At 40.5% G+C, this 18,366-nt stretch overlaps 1 protein-coding gene across 1 annotated transcript in view; it reads right to left on the bottom strand.

The window, feature by feature from the left end:
- The window catches only part of pomgnt1 (protein O-linked mannose N-acetylglucosaminyltransferase 1 (beta 1,2-)), a 120,374-nt gene that overhangs the window by 91,427 nt on the left and 10,581 nt on the right, over positions 1-18,366 (bottom strand). The window contains exons 2-3 of the mRNA XM_028810805.2: positions 9,631-9,830; positions 954-1,056 (exon numbers count right to left, since the gene is read on the bottom strand). Coding sequence (XP_028666638.1) covers positions 954-1,056; positions 9,631-9,750 — 223 coding nt within the window. The 5' untranslated portion in view covers positions 9,751-9,830. The remainder of the gene's footprint in view (positions 1-953; positions 1,057-9,630; positions 9,831-18,366) is intronic.

Genomic DNA, 18,366 nt, shown 5'->3' with positions numbered 1-18,366 from the left:
GTCACTGGAAAGGGGTGTGTGGTGCTCTCAATATCTTTGGAAGAAGACAGAAGTCTTAGTGCTTCTGTCTTGCTAGATGGTTGCTATCAAGTGACCTGAAATGAAGCCTGGATTCCTTCGGTACTGCGTTTCTTTGGAGAATCCTTAGGTACTGCCAATTTGAATTTGTGTTGAATGAGCAGTTGCTAGCTGAGTCCCGAATGAGGCCCATTACCTGTATTGTGAGGGAGCGTCAATTACGGCACTACAGACTCACTGGATTCTCAATGCTGAGGACACGAGTGGCTGGGCCAGGCCAAAGGGGACGGTCATGTATCACCTGGCTGCGGCAGATAGACAGACATTTCTAGTGGGTGGAGGGGGACTGGACCACATGTTTGCCTGAGGGGTTGCCAACAAGGATCCCGAGGTGTCTTGTCATGTTGTGGGTGTGGCAACGTGCTGTACCAGTGTATGCTCCCCAATCTGACCTGACTTGAGGCCATTCAGCCCAACAAAGCTCACCAGTCTTATTCACTTAATGCCTCTAAATTAACATGAAGTCAAGTTTTGAAGGTCCTTAAAGCCCCGCTGTCCACCACTCTACATGGTCTCATATTCCATGCGTGTTTGGTTCTCCATGTGAAGAAAAACTTCCTAATGTCTGTGCAAACTTTCAAGAACTTTAATGTTACTTTCATGAACATACTCTGCAAAATAAAAGATTTTAATTTGCCTTCTCACAGACTACTTAACCTTATAGGAGGAGTTGGTGGCATGCATCTCATTCTCTCTGCGGGCCTGAGTAACTATTAAGAATTTAGAAAGAATATAAATCCCTGTCCATAAACCCAACACAAGAGTGATAAAAATGGAATTCAAGTCAAAAGGTTTATGACTAAGAAAATCAGTGGCAAGTTAAGAAACAGCTGCCCAGCACAATGTAAGAAATCATAGCAGCCATTTTTACTCACCATATTCCTGCACATCCTCTTCCTCAATCACTGCTCTTCTGGTGTCTAAAATGAGCTTAATGTTCACAATCACAGTCACCAACAAAAAGAGCACAGCACCTGTCTGAAGAGGAATAACAATATGAAATGATTTCTGAGTTAGAGGAGGCCATTCACCCAGGAGCCATATTTAAGCAACAATGCAAAAGCTTCCTGTGACGACTTATCAGTCAATAAGGCAACACAAGCTATTCCAGTTTTTTATGGTGTGAAGCATTAAAGGAATACTCCACCACACAAATTATATTTTTGTATATGTGTCTGACCCTATGAAGCTTGAAGTGATGGACATTCATGTTTTCCTGCAGAACGAATGGAAAAATGTTTTATGGTATAACTAGGGGCCTTTGCCCCATGCTCGCTTCACTCACCGATCCCCCCTCCACCAGCGCTACGCGTCATTTTGAAAAGGTGGCTGAATGCACCCCAAGGAGACACGGTCGCTCCTCCGAAACCCCCTCTTAAACGGTGATACAATGGGAAACAAATAACAGTTGTTTTTTTTTTTTTTTTTTACCTCCTCTTTGCTCGATCAGCTGCTGGCTTGCTGCTGCTGCCATGCCACGTGATCTGTATTTTCGGCTCTTTTCTCCCCCAGACATCCTCAAATACTATTCTCTCTCTTTTCGCTGTTCCATTATTTCACCAAGTAATATTTTCCATTTGTTTGCGCTAATGTAATCTTTACTCTCCTTTTTTTTTTTTTGAGACTTTCGAATTTTTCATCTTCCATTATCTCTAACCTGCTCTGCATGTGTATCACGGGACTTGCTTCCAAAGGTTGTAAGTATGACGTGACTTGACCGTCACGTGGGCCGTGAAAGTGTCCCTGTCTCTCTTCAAAAGAGAGCGTCTCGTCGCAAGTTTTTTTTTTTTTTATATAATAGACAGATATGAGCCAATATTGACCAAAGCTGTACAATGCTGTCTCTCCACTCAAACACTTGAACCATGCTGTCTTTATTCAAGGCTACTTTAATAAATTTATTGCGTCCTTTAATTAAAACGAAAACTGCCTGTCCGAATTTGGACGGTGAGTGAGCTTGTGTTACGTACACCAGCTTACATTTCCAAAAGAAAAGATAAAGAATTTAAAATTGCTGCTTAGTAAACAACAGGCTTGCTAGCTTAACAGCAAAATGTGTTAGTTTTACCTGTAAACTCGTTAAACGTGTTAGCTTTGTATCTTCTTGATCAAGAACAGGCCACATAGCCCAACAAAGCTTGCCAGTCCTCTCTACTTAATTCCTACAAAAATAACATCGAGTGAAGTTCTACTCGGGCTCTTATTAAATGTGTCTGCAGTTCCTAATGTTTGTGTACAATTTACCTGTAACAACTGTGCCCACGTGTTCTTAATGAACTCATTTTAAAGTCACAGTCTCACAATTCACTTCATAATTTTAAACACTTCAATCATGTCACCTTTGAATCTTCTTTTGCTTAACTAAAATGGTTTGGCTCTTTTAAACTTTCTTCATAATTCATCCCCTGCAGGTCTAATTGATCTTCTTTGGACTTTTTCTAGTGCTGCTATGTCTACTCTTTGTCTTTTATTTCCTGCCCCGAGTGTGGTTACATTTCTTGGCACAAAGTCTCATCTCGCGGGACATGAAAGTCTCTGAGAAAATCACGTCTTGTCTCCTTCCAAGATTATTTTTTTTATAATACAGAGATAATGTCTAAGTAATAAAGCAGTTCAGTTTTTCCTCACGCAGGGGAAACTGAAGATCCACTTAGTTTGAGTTTTTCAAGCTGTTTACTAACTAGAAGATGCAAAAATGCTCAGTTCGGGTCTTAATAGGGGAAGCTTCTAAAAACCCCAAAATTGTGCCGTTGTCTTTCTGGTGTCCACTCCTTTACTTAATCTGCCAGTCACATTTTTTATAAGGCAGTATCTGCATCATATTATCCAAGAGTCTCCAGTCCGTGTCTGACCAGATCCTGTTTTCAGGCTGAACTTTCACCAGTGGGCCTGGGTGGTCTGGTTTCCCGAGTAGCAATGGATGGGCTGTGAAAAGTAGCTCTGTCTCAGTCTCTCACAACTGGTCTTCAAGCGGTCAAAGCATTTCCCTTACCCCATATTAGGGGTGCACAATTATGACAAAAGTAATAATTGACAGTTATTGCCTTTGATGGTATAATGACGATTATGAATTTCAATTAACAGAACTACCTTGAAATATTACAGTCTGCATGTACTACTGTATTCTGTATATATAGAGTAGGAGAAAAACCTTCATTTTGCAGGAAACCATTTACAAATTGTTAATGTTAAATCGTTCAATGATGTATTAGTTAAATACAATAGCAAGGAAAGAAGAAGAAGAGAAACTGTAAATGTGGGTACAAAGAGATGCAAAATGTCTGTGTATGAGCACCTAGGAGTAATCATAAGTGAAGATGGAAATATAGATGAAGAAAATTAGAACAGTCTAGATGAGAACAGGCCATTAAAGTCACAGTCTCGAGTCACCATACTAATTCCTATCATAAATATAAACACTTCACTCAGGTCACCTCTTGCTCTCCTTTTGCTTAACACAGCATTTCTCAACCTTTAAGTATTTGCGACCCGAGTTTTCATAACAGTTTTAATCGCGTCCCCCTAAAGTTTTTTTCAAACCCTAATATAATTTATTCCTATATTTTTTGCTGCTGATACACCGCTACAAGTTTAAAATTTCCCTACAAATAGCGAAATTACGCCACATATGGCAACATTCGCGCCCCCTTTTTTGATTACTTCGAGGGTGCCCCACAGTTTGAGAACCGCTGGCTTAAACTGTAAAGGCTCAGCTCTTTTAATCTTTCCTCATTAATTCATCCCCTGTAGCCCTGAATCAGCCCAGTTGCTCTTCTCTGGACCTTTTCTAGTGCTGCTATGTCCTTTTTGTAGCCTGGAGACCAAAACTGCACACAGGACTCCAGATGAGGCCTCACCAGTGTATTATAATGCCTGAGCAAAACCTAATGTGACTTGTACTCCACACATCAAGGGCTATATAACCTGACATTCTGTTAGCCTTCTCAATGGCTTCTGAACACTGACTGGCAGTTGATAGTGACAAATCCACTATGATTCCTAAATCTTTCTCAAACATTACATTTTTACTTCCTACATGTAATTCTTTACATTTACTGACATCAAATTTAATCGTCCATAAATCCAGGGCTGAGGAGTCAGAGACAATTTTGGGTACCTGGAGTCAGGGTCGCAATCGGCAAAAATGTACCAACTCCGACTCCTAATAAATTTAAATTGTAATGAAAAAAATACAGCAAGTTCAAATGTCCCATTTTACAAACAAGTCATAATTAAGTACTTCTCTGATGTAAGAATAAAGCCCAGTGCATAGTTGTGTTACTACTAGTGTGAAGTTCAGCTGAGCTATTATACAACCTGACATTCCCAAATTGTAATCTGGATTATGATACATTACAAAAAGTGTTTTCACTTTATTTCAGATATAATGTGTTTAACAAGTTAATTTGAGTGTAAACAAGTGTAATGATGTACGTGGAGGTGTGTGCTACAGCCTGATGTGTGTTCAGGGGTTCTTGTCTTTTGTTTAAACTGTCCAATACGGTAGAGAGTCAGCTTCCTAGCCAGTAGTTCTGTGGATAAATGATGTGTATGTTGCCTTCCTTCAATCAACATGGAAGATACATTCACATATTAAATACAGAGAAGTCTGTAGAAGTACCGGAAACTAACGAGTCGGAGTCTAAGTCAAAGGATTTATCCACCGACTCCACAGCCCTGCATAAATCTGCCCACGCCTGTTTGCTGTCCAAGTCTCTTTGCGATGACTGAACTGATTCTCGATTATCTGCGAATCCACCTATCTTGGTATCATAGGCAAACTTAACAAGCTTGTTATTTATATTTTTTTATCCAGATCATTTATATATATTCACAATATTAGCAGCCCTAGACTCCTCCTCCTAACACTGCCCCCTGGTGGACACCACTCTTAACATCAGCTGATGAGGTTCCTCACACCATCACCATCTGCTTCCCATGTCTGACCCAACTCTGCACACCACAACCTCAACTGCCACTTCTTTCAGTTTGATGCCCAACCTCTCATGTGGCACTTTCTGAAAGTCCAGATAAATATCATAAGCTCCACTCTGGTCATATCCTTTTGCTTCTTGTTCTCTCTTCTGAACCCATGCTGACTGTTCAGTAAAACTCTTGTTCTTTCCATGTGAAGAAGAAAACTTGTATTATGTTTCAAGTATTATATTTACCTCACTTTTTGAAACCCATTGCACACCCAGCCTATGTGGAAAGGGGGGTCTCTCTCTCTCTCATTATTCCTTACAAGGATATTTTTTGGGAATTTCTTCTCGTCTTCTTAAAGAATCAAGGCGGGGGGTTTTGCTTGTCAAAAACAGGGCCTGATAAAGCCCATTGTGGCAGTCCTTGTGTGATTTTGGACTATACAAGAAATAAAGTGTTGTTGTTGATGAGCTGCACAATTTTTCCCTTAATAATCCCTTCCACTAATTTCCCTGTGATGCATGTTAAGCTTGCTGGCCTACAGTTGCTTGGATCTGCCCAGTCACCCTTTTATGTAACAGGATAATATTTGCCATTTTCCGGTCCTCCTGAATTTCCCCAGTGGACAATGACTTCCTAAAAATATCCCAAAAGGGTTCATATCTGTACTCACTAACCTCCTTAAGAACTCGAGAAAAAATATCATTTGGTTCTGGTGATTTGTTAGGACAGCTTGAAATTATGAGAAGCATTTTATTTTCTTTAATGCCATATGCATTATGGATAAATGTTTGCTCTACATATTTTATTAGTTAAAAAAAATGTGAATTTTGGGGGAATTTTATTTATAGACAGAAATGTATTTGTCCCCAGGGGGAAATCTAGCTTTTTAATAATACATTTATTTATACAAGGCGCCTTTCTAAGCACTCAAGGACACTAAACAATTAATAAATAAAAAACACATTATAAAGAAAACTTAAAACATTAGAAATACAGAAAATATGAAAATTAAACCAAACAAAGCAACTGTAATCATAGAGAAGAAAGCCAGTTTTAACCGATGAGGTTTACAATGATTCCATATTTCTAAGCCCAGTAGATAGTGAGTTCCAGAACGACTGAAATGCTCTGCTCCCCATGTTGCTTAGACAGGCGAGAGGGACGGTCAGATGGATGGAGGAAGAAGATCTAAAGTTACGGGAGGGAATGGCAACATGAAGAAGGTCAGACAGGTATGGAGGGGTGAGGTTTTGAATGACCTTAAATGTTAAAAAGCAGAATTTTAAAATCAATTCGAAACTTAATCGGAAGCCAATGAAGCTGCTACAAGACCAGAGTGATATGGTGAATAGATGGGGTTTGAGTAATGAGGCGAGCAGCAGAATTCTGGACCAGCTGAAGCTTATGGAGAATTTTATTAGAAAGACCAAAGAGGAGTGAAGTGACAAGACTGTGAACAAGAATGGCAGTGGTATGGGGAGTGAGGGGGGGTTGGATGCGATTAACATTATGTAGGTGGAAGTATGCAGAATGGGTGATATTATTAATGTGAAATTGGAAAGATAAGAGTACTGTCGAGGATGACAAGAGACTCTTGACCTGAGGTGATGGTGAAACAAAGGAGTTATCAATAACAAGTGAAGGATTATCAGCTTTGGATAATGATGATCTTGTACCAATGAGGAGAACTTCAGTATTGTCACTGTTAAATTTAAGAAAATTTGAAGAAAACCAGGATTTAATTTCAGCAATGCAGTCAATAACTGAAGATGGTGGAAAAGAAGAGGTGGGTTTACTAGCAAGGTAGAGCTGGGTGTCATCAGCATAAAAGTGAAAATGAATGGTATATTTATGAAAGATATTGCCAAGGGGAAGAGGGTAAATAATAAAAAGAAGAGGACAGAGCCCACCTGAAGTAACAGCTGTGGGTTGGGATGTGAAAGTTTTAAGCTGATTGAACTGACAGGTAGCATCTAAACCAATCTAGTGGAGTGTGGGTAATTCCAATCAAAGATAAGGAGAGTGGTGTGACAAATAGTATCAAAGGCCGCACTCAGATCAAGGAGGATGAGAATAGTAATTAAAACAGAGTCAGCAGCCAAAGGAGGTCGTTAGTAATTATAACAAGAGCCATTTCTGCCATCTTACAGACAGACCTCAGTATGTACGTCTCAGGAACTGCAGGTCTGACATTGTGGTCAGCAGCACAGAAGCGCCGCAGGGGACTGTACTTTCTCCGGTCCTGTTCAGCCTGTATACATCGAACTTCCAATACAACTCAGAGTCCTGCCACGTGCAAAAGTTCGCTGACGACACTGCTATCGTGGGCTGCATCAGGAATGGGCAGGAGGAGGAGTATAGGAACCTATTCAAGGACTTTGTTAAATGGTGCGACTCAAACCACCTACACCTGAACATCAGCAAAACCAAAGAGCTGGTGGTCGATTTTAGGAGGCCCAGACCCCTCATAGACCCAGTGATCATCAAAGGTGACTGTGTGCAGACCTATAAATACCTGGGAATGCAGCTGAATGATAAACTGGACTGGACTGCCAATAATGATGTTCTGTGCAAGAGAGGACAGAGCCGACTATACTTTCTTAGAAAGCTGGCGTCCTTCAACATCTGCAATAAGATGCTGCAGATGTTCTATCAGACTGTTGTGGTGAGCACCCTCTTCTACGCGGTGGTGTGCTGGGGAGGCAGCATAAAGAAGAAGGACAAACTGGTGAGGAAGGCAGGCTCTATTGTAGGCATGGAGCTGGACAGTTTGACATCTGTGGCAGAGCAACAGGCGCTGAGCAGGCTCCTGTCAATCATGGAGAAGCCACTGCATCCACTGAACAGGATCATCTCCAGACAGAGGAGCAGCTTCAGTGACAGACTGCTGTCACCGTCCTGCTCCACTGACTGACTGAGGAGATCGTTCCTCCCCCTAACTATGCGACTCTTCGGTTCCACCCAGGGGGGTAAACGTTAACATTATACAAAGTTATTATCTGTTATACCTGCATTTTTATCACTCTTTAATTTAATATTGTTTTTTATCAATATGCTGCTGCTGGAGTATGTGATTTTCCCCTTGGGATTAATAAAGTATCTATCTATCTATCTATAGCGCCCTTCACATCTATCTATCTATCTATCTATCTTCTGTACTATGGAGGGGCGAAAACCAGACCAAATCATTGGTATTTAAAATAGGCCGCTGTAGTGAAATACTCAAGTAACTGATTTTCTACCTATAATAACTAAGGACCAAACCATCTTCCTCCAGTGCCCCGCATACTCGTCTATATATCAGCTCTTTAAATACAATCGCTTTCTCTAACGGAGGGATGATCCAATGCCCTTTGAGCAGCTCAGGCGTGAGATTGTGGGTGTCCAGCGCCAGCCCCAGCAGTTGACAAGCAAAGCCCCCTAGTATTTTGCTTATAAAAGTTGAGATATAATACATGCGGTCTATAGTTTAAAGATAAAAATACCAAAGTTACCACTTTAATAAATAAAGTACATAAGGCTTCTATGCATCTGGTTATGCAGGAGCTTAGTGTAAAAGTTTTTTTTAATATAGAGCAGGGGTGTCGAACTCCAGGCCTGGTGGGCCGCAGTGGCTGCAGGTTTTCATTCTGACCCTTTCCCTAATCAGTGACCACTTTTCACTGCTAATTAAGTCCTTTTCCCTTCATCTTAATAGCCCTGTTTTAAGGAGTCAGTCCTCTGAATTGATTCCTTTCTTCATTAAAAGACAGCTAAACAGAAATGAGACGCGAATTGAGACAACAGATGACCAGCTAAAATGGGGATTCAAACTCCAACCAATTTTACACCAACCAATCTCTTAATGAGAAGACGATTCTTCCTGTTAATTAAACTCGTTCTTTAATTCCACAGCTTGTTTGCATCTCTCATTCTGCCACAGCAGACATTTCCAAAACTGCTGATTTTTCAGTTTTTCCTAAGAACATGGTCAAAATGTTTTAGTGAGCCAAGAGATCAACCAGACCTTTCTTTATTTTCAGATATTGTGTGATGGGCACAGGTAAGTTGGTCATGTGGCGGCTTATTTTGTGTCTCATTATTGTTTGGCTGCTAATTAAGGAAAAACAGACAACTAAGGCGTCAAGTCAAGTTAATTAAAACTAAAGCAAAGGAAGTTAATTAGCAGCCAAAACTGGTCACTAATGAAGAAGATGGTTAGAATGAAAACCTGCAGACACTGCGGCCCACCAGGACTGGAGTTCGACACCCGTGATATAGAGAAAGAAGAAAAAAAATATATATCCTGAATCAGCCGATACAGTAACGTGATATCGATGGCTGGTATTGGCCCTAAAAAAAAAAAAAAACCTAATCAGAGCATACCTAATATTAATGGTAGGAAAAACACTGATAACTGTAAAATTACACACACGTCAGAAAATAAAAGTTGACTCCTTGACAGATTCGCTCTCTGTTCCTGACCCCAGACAGCTCGTCTTTGTCCTGATTGTGAACCCCAGAAAATTAAAAGAAAAAAAAAATTCAGGCTGCCTCAAAACCGTATGTACATTTTGCATATGAAACTGGTGACTTATCCCAAATGAACTTAACCCTCGACAAGATGGATAAGATGAACACTTCTACCTGACAGAGCCTCCTGATGGCTCTCTGGTTTGTCAGCTTGTACTTCCACGTCAGATACAGGCTGCGCTGTTGTCTTGGGACAAATGGCTTGGCTCGGGGGTTTGGTTTCCAGTTGTCCATGGCACAGTGAAAAACCACCTTTTAGTAAGCAGCAACCAAGTGTCACATAGTGTGGCTGGTCTCTCTTTGCATGATGGCACCTAAAAAAAAAAATTAAATAACCAAGAAGTGAGTCCCAACAAGCTGTTTGCATAGCCCACTTCAAAACATGGCACAACAAGGAGTGTCCCCCATATTACAAACTAATGGCACACCACTGAACAAAGCTTCTCAGCCTTCACTGTCAGGGAGGCCTGCGGCTGCTGGTTTTCACTCCATCTATCACTTTGTAATGGTTATCACATATTTTATGTGCTTTTATCTGTTTCTGCCACTTGCTCCCTTTGGAGTTGATGTCCATGGGAATGATGGTCTTGGAGGATATCTCTTTAAGGGGAGCAGAGGGCCAAACCACGCCGTTGGTCCTTGCCTAAAGCGTTGTATGTCGTAAGGAGAACCGACTTAAAAAGGGAAGGAGGCGTGCATTTTAAAAGAGAGAAGAAAGATTGTCAAGAAAGGAGCTGGGAAGGAGAATGTAAAAAGGAAGCTAGCGGTAAAGCAAATAAGGCTTTGTAACAAGGACGGTGGGTGCACGGAAAAGGAGTGCTGGCTAACCAGGAATGATCTTCGGAGCACATGGCTTTACTTGGCATTTTTGATGCTGGCATCTGCCTTGGACGGACGTTAACGCCAATACACCCGGGTGAGGCGGCCTTCAACAAAAGAGTCGTCGCCAGGCTGGTGAGATCGCATCTTTTTTATAAATATATATATATATATATATATATATATATATATATATATATATATATATATATATATATACACACACACACAGTACAATGAGTCAATGGAATGTATCTGACTTGTATGCTGCATTTATTGGCGGACTTCCCAGGCCGGTTGGATTACAAACTTAAAACAAAGTTAATATAAAAGGGACTGGGAAACGTGTGGGGAGTATGTGTGTCTAATTTATACAGTGGTGTGAAAAACTATTTGCCCCCTTCCTGATTTCTTATTCTTTTGCATGTTTGTCACACAAAATGTTTCTGATCATCAAACACATTTAACCATTAGTCAACTATAACACAAGTAAACACAAAATGCAGTTTTTAAATGATGGTTTTTATTATTTAGGGAGAAAAAAAATCCAAACCTACATGGCCCTGTGTGAAAAAGTAATTGCCCCCTTGTTAAAAAATAACCTAACTGTGGTGTATCACACCTGAGTTCAATTTCTGTAGCCACCCCCAGGCCTGATTACTGCCACACCTGTTTCAATCAAGAAATCACTTAAATAGGAGCTGCCTGACACAGAGAAGTAGACCAAAAGCACCTCAAAAGCTAGACATCATGCCAAGATCTAAAGAAATTCAGGAACAAATGAGAATAGAAGTAATTGAGATCTATCAGTCTGGTAAAGGTTATAAAGCCATTTCTAAAGCTTTGGGACTCCAGCGAACCACAGTGAGAGCCATTATCCACAAATGGCAAAAACATGGAACAGTGATGAACCTTCCCAGGAGTGGCCGGGCCGACCAAAATTACCCCAAGAGCGCAGACACGACTCATCCGAGAGGTCACAAAAGACCCCAGGACAACGTCTAAAGAACTGCAGGCCTCACTTGCCTCAATTAAGGTCAGTGTTCACGACTCCACCATAAGAAAGAGACTGGGCAAAAACGGCCTGCATGGCAGATTTCCAAGACGCAAACCACTGTTAAGCAAAAAGAACATTAGGGCTCGTCTCAATTTTGCTAAGAAACATCTCAATGATTGCCAAGACTTGGGAAAATACCTTGTGGACTGATGAGTCAAAAGTTGAACTTTTTGGAAGGCAAATGTCCCGTTACATCTGGCGTAAAAGGAACACAGCATTTCAGAAAAAGAACATCATACCAACAGTAAAATATGGTGGTGGTAGTGTGATGGTCTGGGGTTGTTTTGCTGCTTCAGGACCTGGAAGGCTTGCTGTGATAGATGGAACCTATGACCCAAAACACACCAGCAAATCCACCTCTGAATGGCTGAAGAAAAACAAAATGAAGACTTTGGAGTGGCCTAGTCAAAGTCCTGACCTGAATCCAATTGAGATGCTATGGCATGACCTTAAAAAGGCGGTTCATGCCAGAAAACCCTCAAATAAAGCTGAATTACAACAATTTTGCAAAGATGAGTGGGCCAAAATTCCTCCAGAGCGCTGTAAAAGACTCATTGCAAGTTATTGCAAACGCTTGATTGCAGTTATTGCTGCTAAGGGTGGCCCAACCAGTTATTAGGTTCAGGGGGCAATTACTTTTTCACACAGGGCCATGTAGGTTTGGATTTTTTTTTCTCCCTAAATAATAAAAACCACCATTTACAAACTGCATTTTGTGTTTACTTGTGTTATATTTGACTAATGGTTAAATGTGTTTGATGATCAGAAACATTTTGTGTGACAAACATGCAAAAGAATAAGAAATCAGGAAGGGGGCAAATAGTTTTTCACACCACTGTATTTGTGTGTATATTATATATATATATATATATATATATATATATATATATATATATATATATATATATATATACATATACACACACACACACAGACACACACACACAGGAGGTCCTCGGGTTACAATGTCTCGACATACAAGTTTACAACGCTCACTCCCATAAAAAAAAAAATTGAGACGTGAGAAGGAATAAAGGTAAGGATTTTTTTTACGCTCAATTTTTCTGTTACTACAGTACAGTGTACAGTACAGTATACTTATGTCCTTTTCCTTTTTCTGTGGCTTTGTTGTGCTTTTATGTTCTAGATTATGATTTTGCAAATGTGCTAAGATAGGTAAGTGACTTAGGCTAGGGTGTGTTTCGACTTACACCAAAATTTGGGTTACATCACTGTTGTAGGAACGGAACTGTGTCATAACCCGAGGACCCCCTGTGTGTGTGTGTGTGTGTATATATATATATATATACACTAGTCATTTAGCCCGTTACAATAACGGGCGCTAGAACAGTACTGCATAAACATTAGTAGGAACAGTCTATATTAAATGGCAAGGGATTCTGACCTCATTCTTTTTGTTGGTCGTATTTTTCTTTCTTTCAGCCTTTCTTTTGTTGATGTTTACTTGCTGAGCTGACCGTTCTTCATGGGCTGCCGCCGTGTATTGTGTGTCTTTAATTTTCTGTGACAGTAATACTGTCTTGTACAGCTCTATTCAATAAGGGCACGCACAAAAAGGCGAGCTTCAAAAGGGCGACCTCAATTGAGCGTGGCGAATAAAGGCGTTCGTAGATAATTTAGTTCAAATGGCTCTGGAATATGTGAAGAGCAACAAAGGTGCAGATCTTTATTTACATGCGCCTTTATTCGCTGCGCCCAATTGAGGCTTGTATGTCCGTAATATACCTTTAATTTTCTCTGGCGGTAATACAGGCATGCGCGTCGGTAATATGCCTTTAATCTCCTCTGACAGTAATACTGGCTTGTATGTGGCTGTAATATGAGTCACTGTATTGTGTACCTTTAATTTCCTCTCGCAGTAATACTGGTTTGTATTTCCGTAAAACGCCTCTAACTTTCTCTGACAGTAATATCGCGCATCGCACCGTGCCCCACGCATGCGCACTTCACCAGAAGACACCCACACACGGACACCTGGACGCACATAGGGATTATATATATATATATATATATATATATATATATATATATATATATATATATATATATAGATATACAGTGGAACCTCGAGATACAAACATCTCTGTATACAAGAAATTCAAGATACGAGGAAAGTATGAGCGAAAAATTCAGATCTAAACATGAGCATTGGCTCGCATAACGAGCCACGCTGGGGGTATAGCTTGCAGCTTAGCAAGGGGGCGTGGTAGCTGTAGCGAGCCGCAGGGCGATCTGCAGTGTGGGCGTTTCTCACCTAAGTGCAGTTGGTGCTGTGGCTCATCTCTGCTCAGAACTATTTGTTGTAAAGAAGTACAGTGATCCCTCGCTATATCTTGCTTCGACTTTCGTGGCTTCACTCTATTGCGGATTTTATATGTAAGCATATTTAAATATACATCGCGGATTTTTTGCTGGTTCGCGGATTTCTGCGGACAATGGGTCTTTTAATTTCTGGTACATGCTTCCTCAGTTGGTTTGCCCAGTTGATTTCATACAAGGGACACTATTGGCAGATGGCTGAGAAGCTACTCAACCAGAGCGCGTATTACGTATTAAATAAAACTCCTCAAATATATTGTGAGCAGGGGGGCTGTTCGCACCCCTAGACGATACGGACGCTCGTCTAAAAATGCTGAAAGATTACCTTCACGTTGCTCCCTTCTGTGCAGCTGCTTTGTCAAGCGACATGCTTCCCACACAGTGCTTCACATACTTAAAGGCTCGAAGGGCACGTATTGATTTTTGATTGTTTGTTTGTTTTTCTCTCTCTCTCTCTCAATCTCTGACATTCTCTGCTCCTGACAGAGGGGGTGTGAGCAGGGGGGGCTGTTCGCACACTAGCCCAGGGGATACGGATACTATTCTAAAAAATGCTGAAAGACTACCTTTACATTGTACCAACGGTGCTTCACATACTTAAAAGCCAAACAGCCCTACTGATTTTTGTTTGCTTTTTTTTCTCTCTCTCTCTCTCTGACATGCTCTGCTCCTGACTCGCACTCCTTTGAAGAGGAAGATATGTTTGCATTCTTTTAATTGTGAGACAGAACTGTCATCTCTGTCTTGTCATGGAGCACAGTTTAAACTTTTGAAAAAGAGACAAATGTTTGTTTGCAGTGTTTGAATAAAGTTCCTGTCTCTCTACAACCTCCTGTGTTTCTGTGCAAATCTGTGACCTAAGCATGACAATATAAAAATAACCATATAAACATATGGTTTCTACTTCGCGGATTTTCACCTTTCTGGAACGCAACCCCCGCGATAGAGGAGGGATTACTGTAGTCTGTCTGCATTCTCAGTATTATGCACCATAACGTGGCGTACAGGTAAGATCGAAAAAAAAACCAAAAAAAACGTTCAAATGACAACTCGTGTTCAAAATGGCATCATGTTTACCAATAGTGATGTTTTCATGTACGACACTGTGTGTGTGTGTGTGTGTGTGTGTGTGTGTGTGTGTGCAGGTGCGAGAGAGGCAGAGACAGATTTGATCTCATTCAAGTGGTTACCGGAATATAAAATAAACACTTTCGCAAAGGTATAACGAAACAAGGGTGCGTTTATTCAAGAATAAAACTGAAGAAAAAATTCAAGTAACAACAAGATACCAAGAAGAAATGACTCACCAGCATCTGAGTGTCTGCTTATATCCCGACAGTTAGTAAAAATTGACACCGGCTGTTACAGATTCAAATCAAAGTCTTCGTCTTTTTGGTCGTATACACCATCAGCATGGCAATGCCAGATCTACAGTGGTGTGAAAAACTATTTGCCCCCTTCCTGATTTCTTATTCTTTTGCATGTTTGTCACACAAAATGTTTCTGATCATCAAACACATTTAACCATTAGTCAAATATAACACAAGTAAACACAAAATGCAGTTTGTAAATGGTGGTTTTTATTATTTAGGGAGAAAAAAAAATCCAAACCTACATGGCCCTGTGTGAAAAAGTAATTGCCCCCTGAACCTAATAACTGGTTGGGCCACCCTTAGCAGCAATAACTGCAATCAAGCGTTTGCGATAACTTGCAATGAGTCTTTTACAGCGCTCTGGAGGAATTTTGGCCCACTCATCTTTGCAAAATTGTTGTAATTCAGCTTTATTTGAGGGTTTTCTAGCATGAACCGCCTTTTTAAGGTCATGCCATAGCATCTCAATTGGATTCAGGTCAGGACTTTGACTAGGCCACTCCAAAGTCTTCATTTTGTTTTTCTTCAGCCATTCAGAGGTGGATTTGCTGGTGTGTTTTGGGTCATTGTCCTGTTGCAGCACCCAAGATCGCTTCAGCTTGAGCTGACGAACAGATGGCCGGACATTCTCCTTCAGGATTTTTTGGTAGACAGTAGAATTCATGGTTCCATCTATCACAGCAAGCCTTCCAGGTCCTGAAGCAGCAAAACAACCCCAGACCATCACACTACCACCACCATATTTTACTGTTGGTATGATGTTCTTTTTCTGAAATGCTGTGTTCCTTTTACGCCAGATGTAACGGGACATTTGCCTTCCAAAAAGTTCAACTTTTGACTCATCAGTCCACAAGGTATTTTCCCAAAAGTCTTGGCAATCATTGAGATGTTTCTTAGCAAAATTGAGACGAGCCCTAATGTTCTTTTTGCTTAACAGTGGTTTGCGTCTTGGAAATCTGCCATGCAGGCCGTTTTTGCCCAGTCTCTTTCTTATGGTGGAGTCGTGAACACTGACCTTAATTGAGGCAAGTGAGGCCTGCAGTTCTTTAGACGTTGTCCTGGGGTCTTTTGTGACCTCTCGGATGAGTCGTCTCTGCGCTCTTGGGGTTATTTTGGTCGGCCAGCCACTCCTGGGAAGGTTCACCACTGTTCCATGTTTTTGCCATTTGTGGATAATGGCTCTCACTGTGGTTCGCTGGAGTCCCAAAGCTTTAGAAATGGCTTTATAACCTTTACCAGACTGATAGATCTCAATTACTTCTGTTCTCATTTGTTCCTGAATTTCTTTGGATCTTGGCATGATGTCTAGCTTTTGAGGTGCTTTTGGTCTACTTCTCTGTGTCAGGCAGCTGCTATTTAAGTGATTTCTTGATTGAAACAGGTGTGGCAGTAATCAGGCCTGGGGGTGGCTACGGAAATTGAACTCAGGTGTGATACACCACAGTTAGGTTATTTTTTAACAAGGGGGCAATTACTTTTTCACACAGGGCCATGTAGGTTTGGATTTTTTTTCTCCCTAAATAATAAACACCATCATTTAAAAACTGCATTTTGTGTTTACTTGTGTTATATTTGACTAATGGTTAAATGTGTTTGATGATCAGAAACATTTTGTGTGACAAACATGCAAAAGAATAAGAAATCAGGAAGGGGGCAAATAGTTTTTCACACCACTGTAAATACTAGTATGGAGAATTGTGTGTGTACTGGAGTGACTTTAGCTGCAGGGATGTATTTTAAACACAGATGTGTTTGAGAGTGAAAATCTATTTCACTCATTTGCTGGTGATTTTACCAAAACAGTTTAACTAAAACCATTTGTAGGTTGCACATTACACAACACAGTTTACGCACGTAGTTAAATCTTAGTTGTATACATCTTACAAGTCTTTTGTTATTCAGGAAAAGAATATTATTTTATTTTAATCAAGGAGCATTATTATTTAATTTATGCTGATAGATTATGTTTGAGTCATTTCTCATCTACAGCTGTATGTTAATACCATGTTTCCCCGAAAATAAGACCGGATCTTATATTAATTTTTGTTGCTAAAAGATGCACTAGGGCTAATTTTCAGGGGATATCTTATATTTATTCATGTACAACAATATACATTTATCCAAATACAGTCATATTATCTTCTTCTGGAATACTCCACATTCAAACCCTGAATTTCTTGCTATTCCAGCCGGTTTTAGGATCCTCCGGGATCGATGTGCCTGCTTCGATGTTTGATGAATGGTTCGATGCCGACATACAAATGTATTCATGTTGCCTTTATATTCGGGGATCACATATTCCCAAAAGTAATGACACGATACATTTTAAAAGACTTGCATTTTCTGTGCCGTCTTTTTAATTTTTTTGCACCTTCACAATACCATCAGAATGTCCGGCAGCATATTTGAGCCACAGAGGAAAAAAAATAAGGACATAATGAAAATGTCTATTCTGTGATTAAAGTGGAAATTTCTGCTTTAAACTCGAAATGTCCTCTTTAATCCCGTAGTTTACTTTGTCATTAAAGTAGACCGTCGTTAACATCATCTTAAAACATCCCCAGTTGTTAATCGCTTCATGCTTCTGGGGCTTCCTCCTGACCTGACAGCAGCGGCAAGCAGCAGCGCCACACAGAACACTTGAAATTTATAATTTTCCAACTCTCTGGACATTTAGAATTCTTAGATTTATACTTCATATTCCTTTCATGATGAAATGCATTAAACTATGTATGTTACATTTACAGATAAGTCGATAACTTTGTTAAAATAATGAATACTGTTAATAGTTACACATATGGGGTGGCATGATGGCAGAGCGGTAGCGCTGCTGTCTCGCTGGGAATCACGTCCCTTGTGTTTGCATGTTTTCCTGGTGGGTTTCCACAGTGTGATCAGTTTTCCATCCAAAGACATGAAGGTTTGGAGATTTGGTGACACTAAAATGATGCCAGTGTGTGTTTGTGTTCACCTTGCAATGAGCTGATGCCCCGTCCAGTGATTTTGTTTCTGTCTTGCGCCAATGCAGCTGGAACTGGCACATCCCTGAATTGATGGATGTAATCATTAAACATCCTTTTCAGATATTGTGGCAAGGTGTTCTCAGAATTTAATGGATGTTTTGGGCACACGTGTCGCATCGCGCCAAGTATAAACCTGGCTATAGGTGCCTTACTTTTCAGCTGACGATCTTGACTAGAGCTTATTTTTGGGGTAGGGCTTATATTAACAGAGCAGCCTGAAAATCGTGCTAGGTCTTAT

This window comes from Erpetoichthys calabaricus, chromosome 10 (assembly GCF_900747795.2).
Source record: "Erpetoichthys calabaricus chromosome 10, fErpCal1.3, whole genome shotgun sequence".
Classification (NCBI taxonomy): domain Eukaryota; kingdom Metazoa; phylum Chordata; class Cladistia; order Polypteriformes; family Polypteridae; genus Erpetoichthys; species Erpetoichthys calabaricus.
Note: the sequence above shows the minus strand (reverse complement) of the source record. Positions and strands in the feature narration are given on the sequence as shown.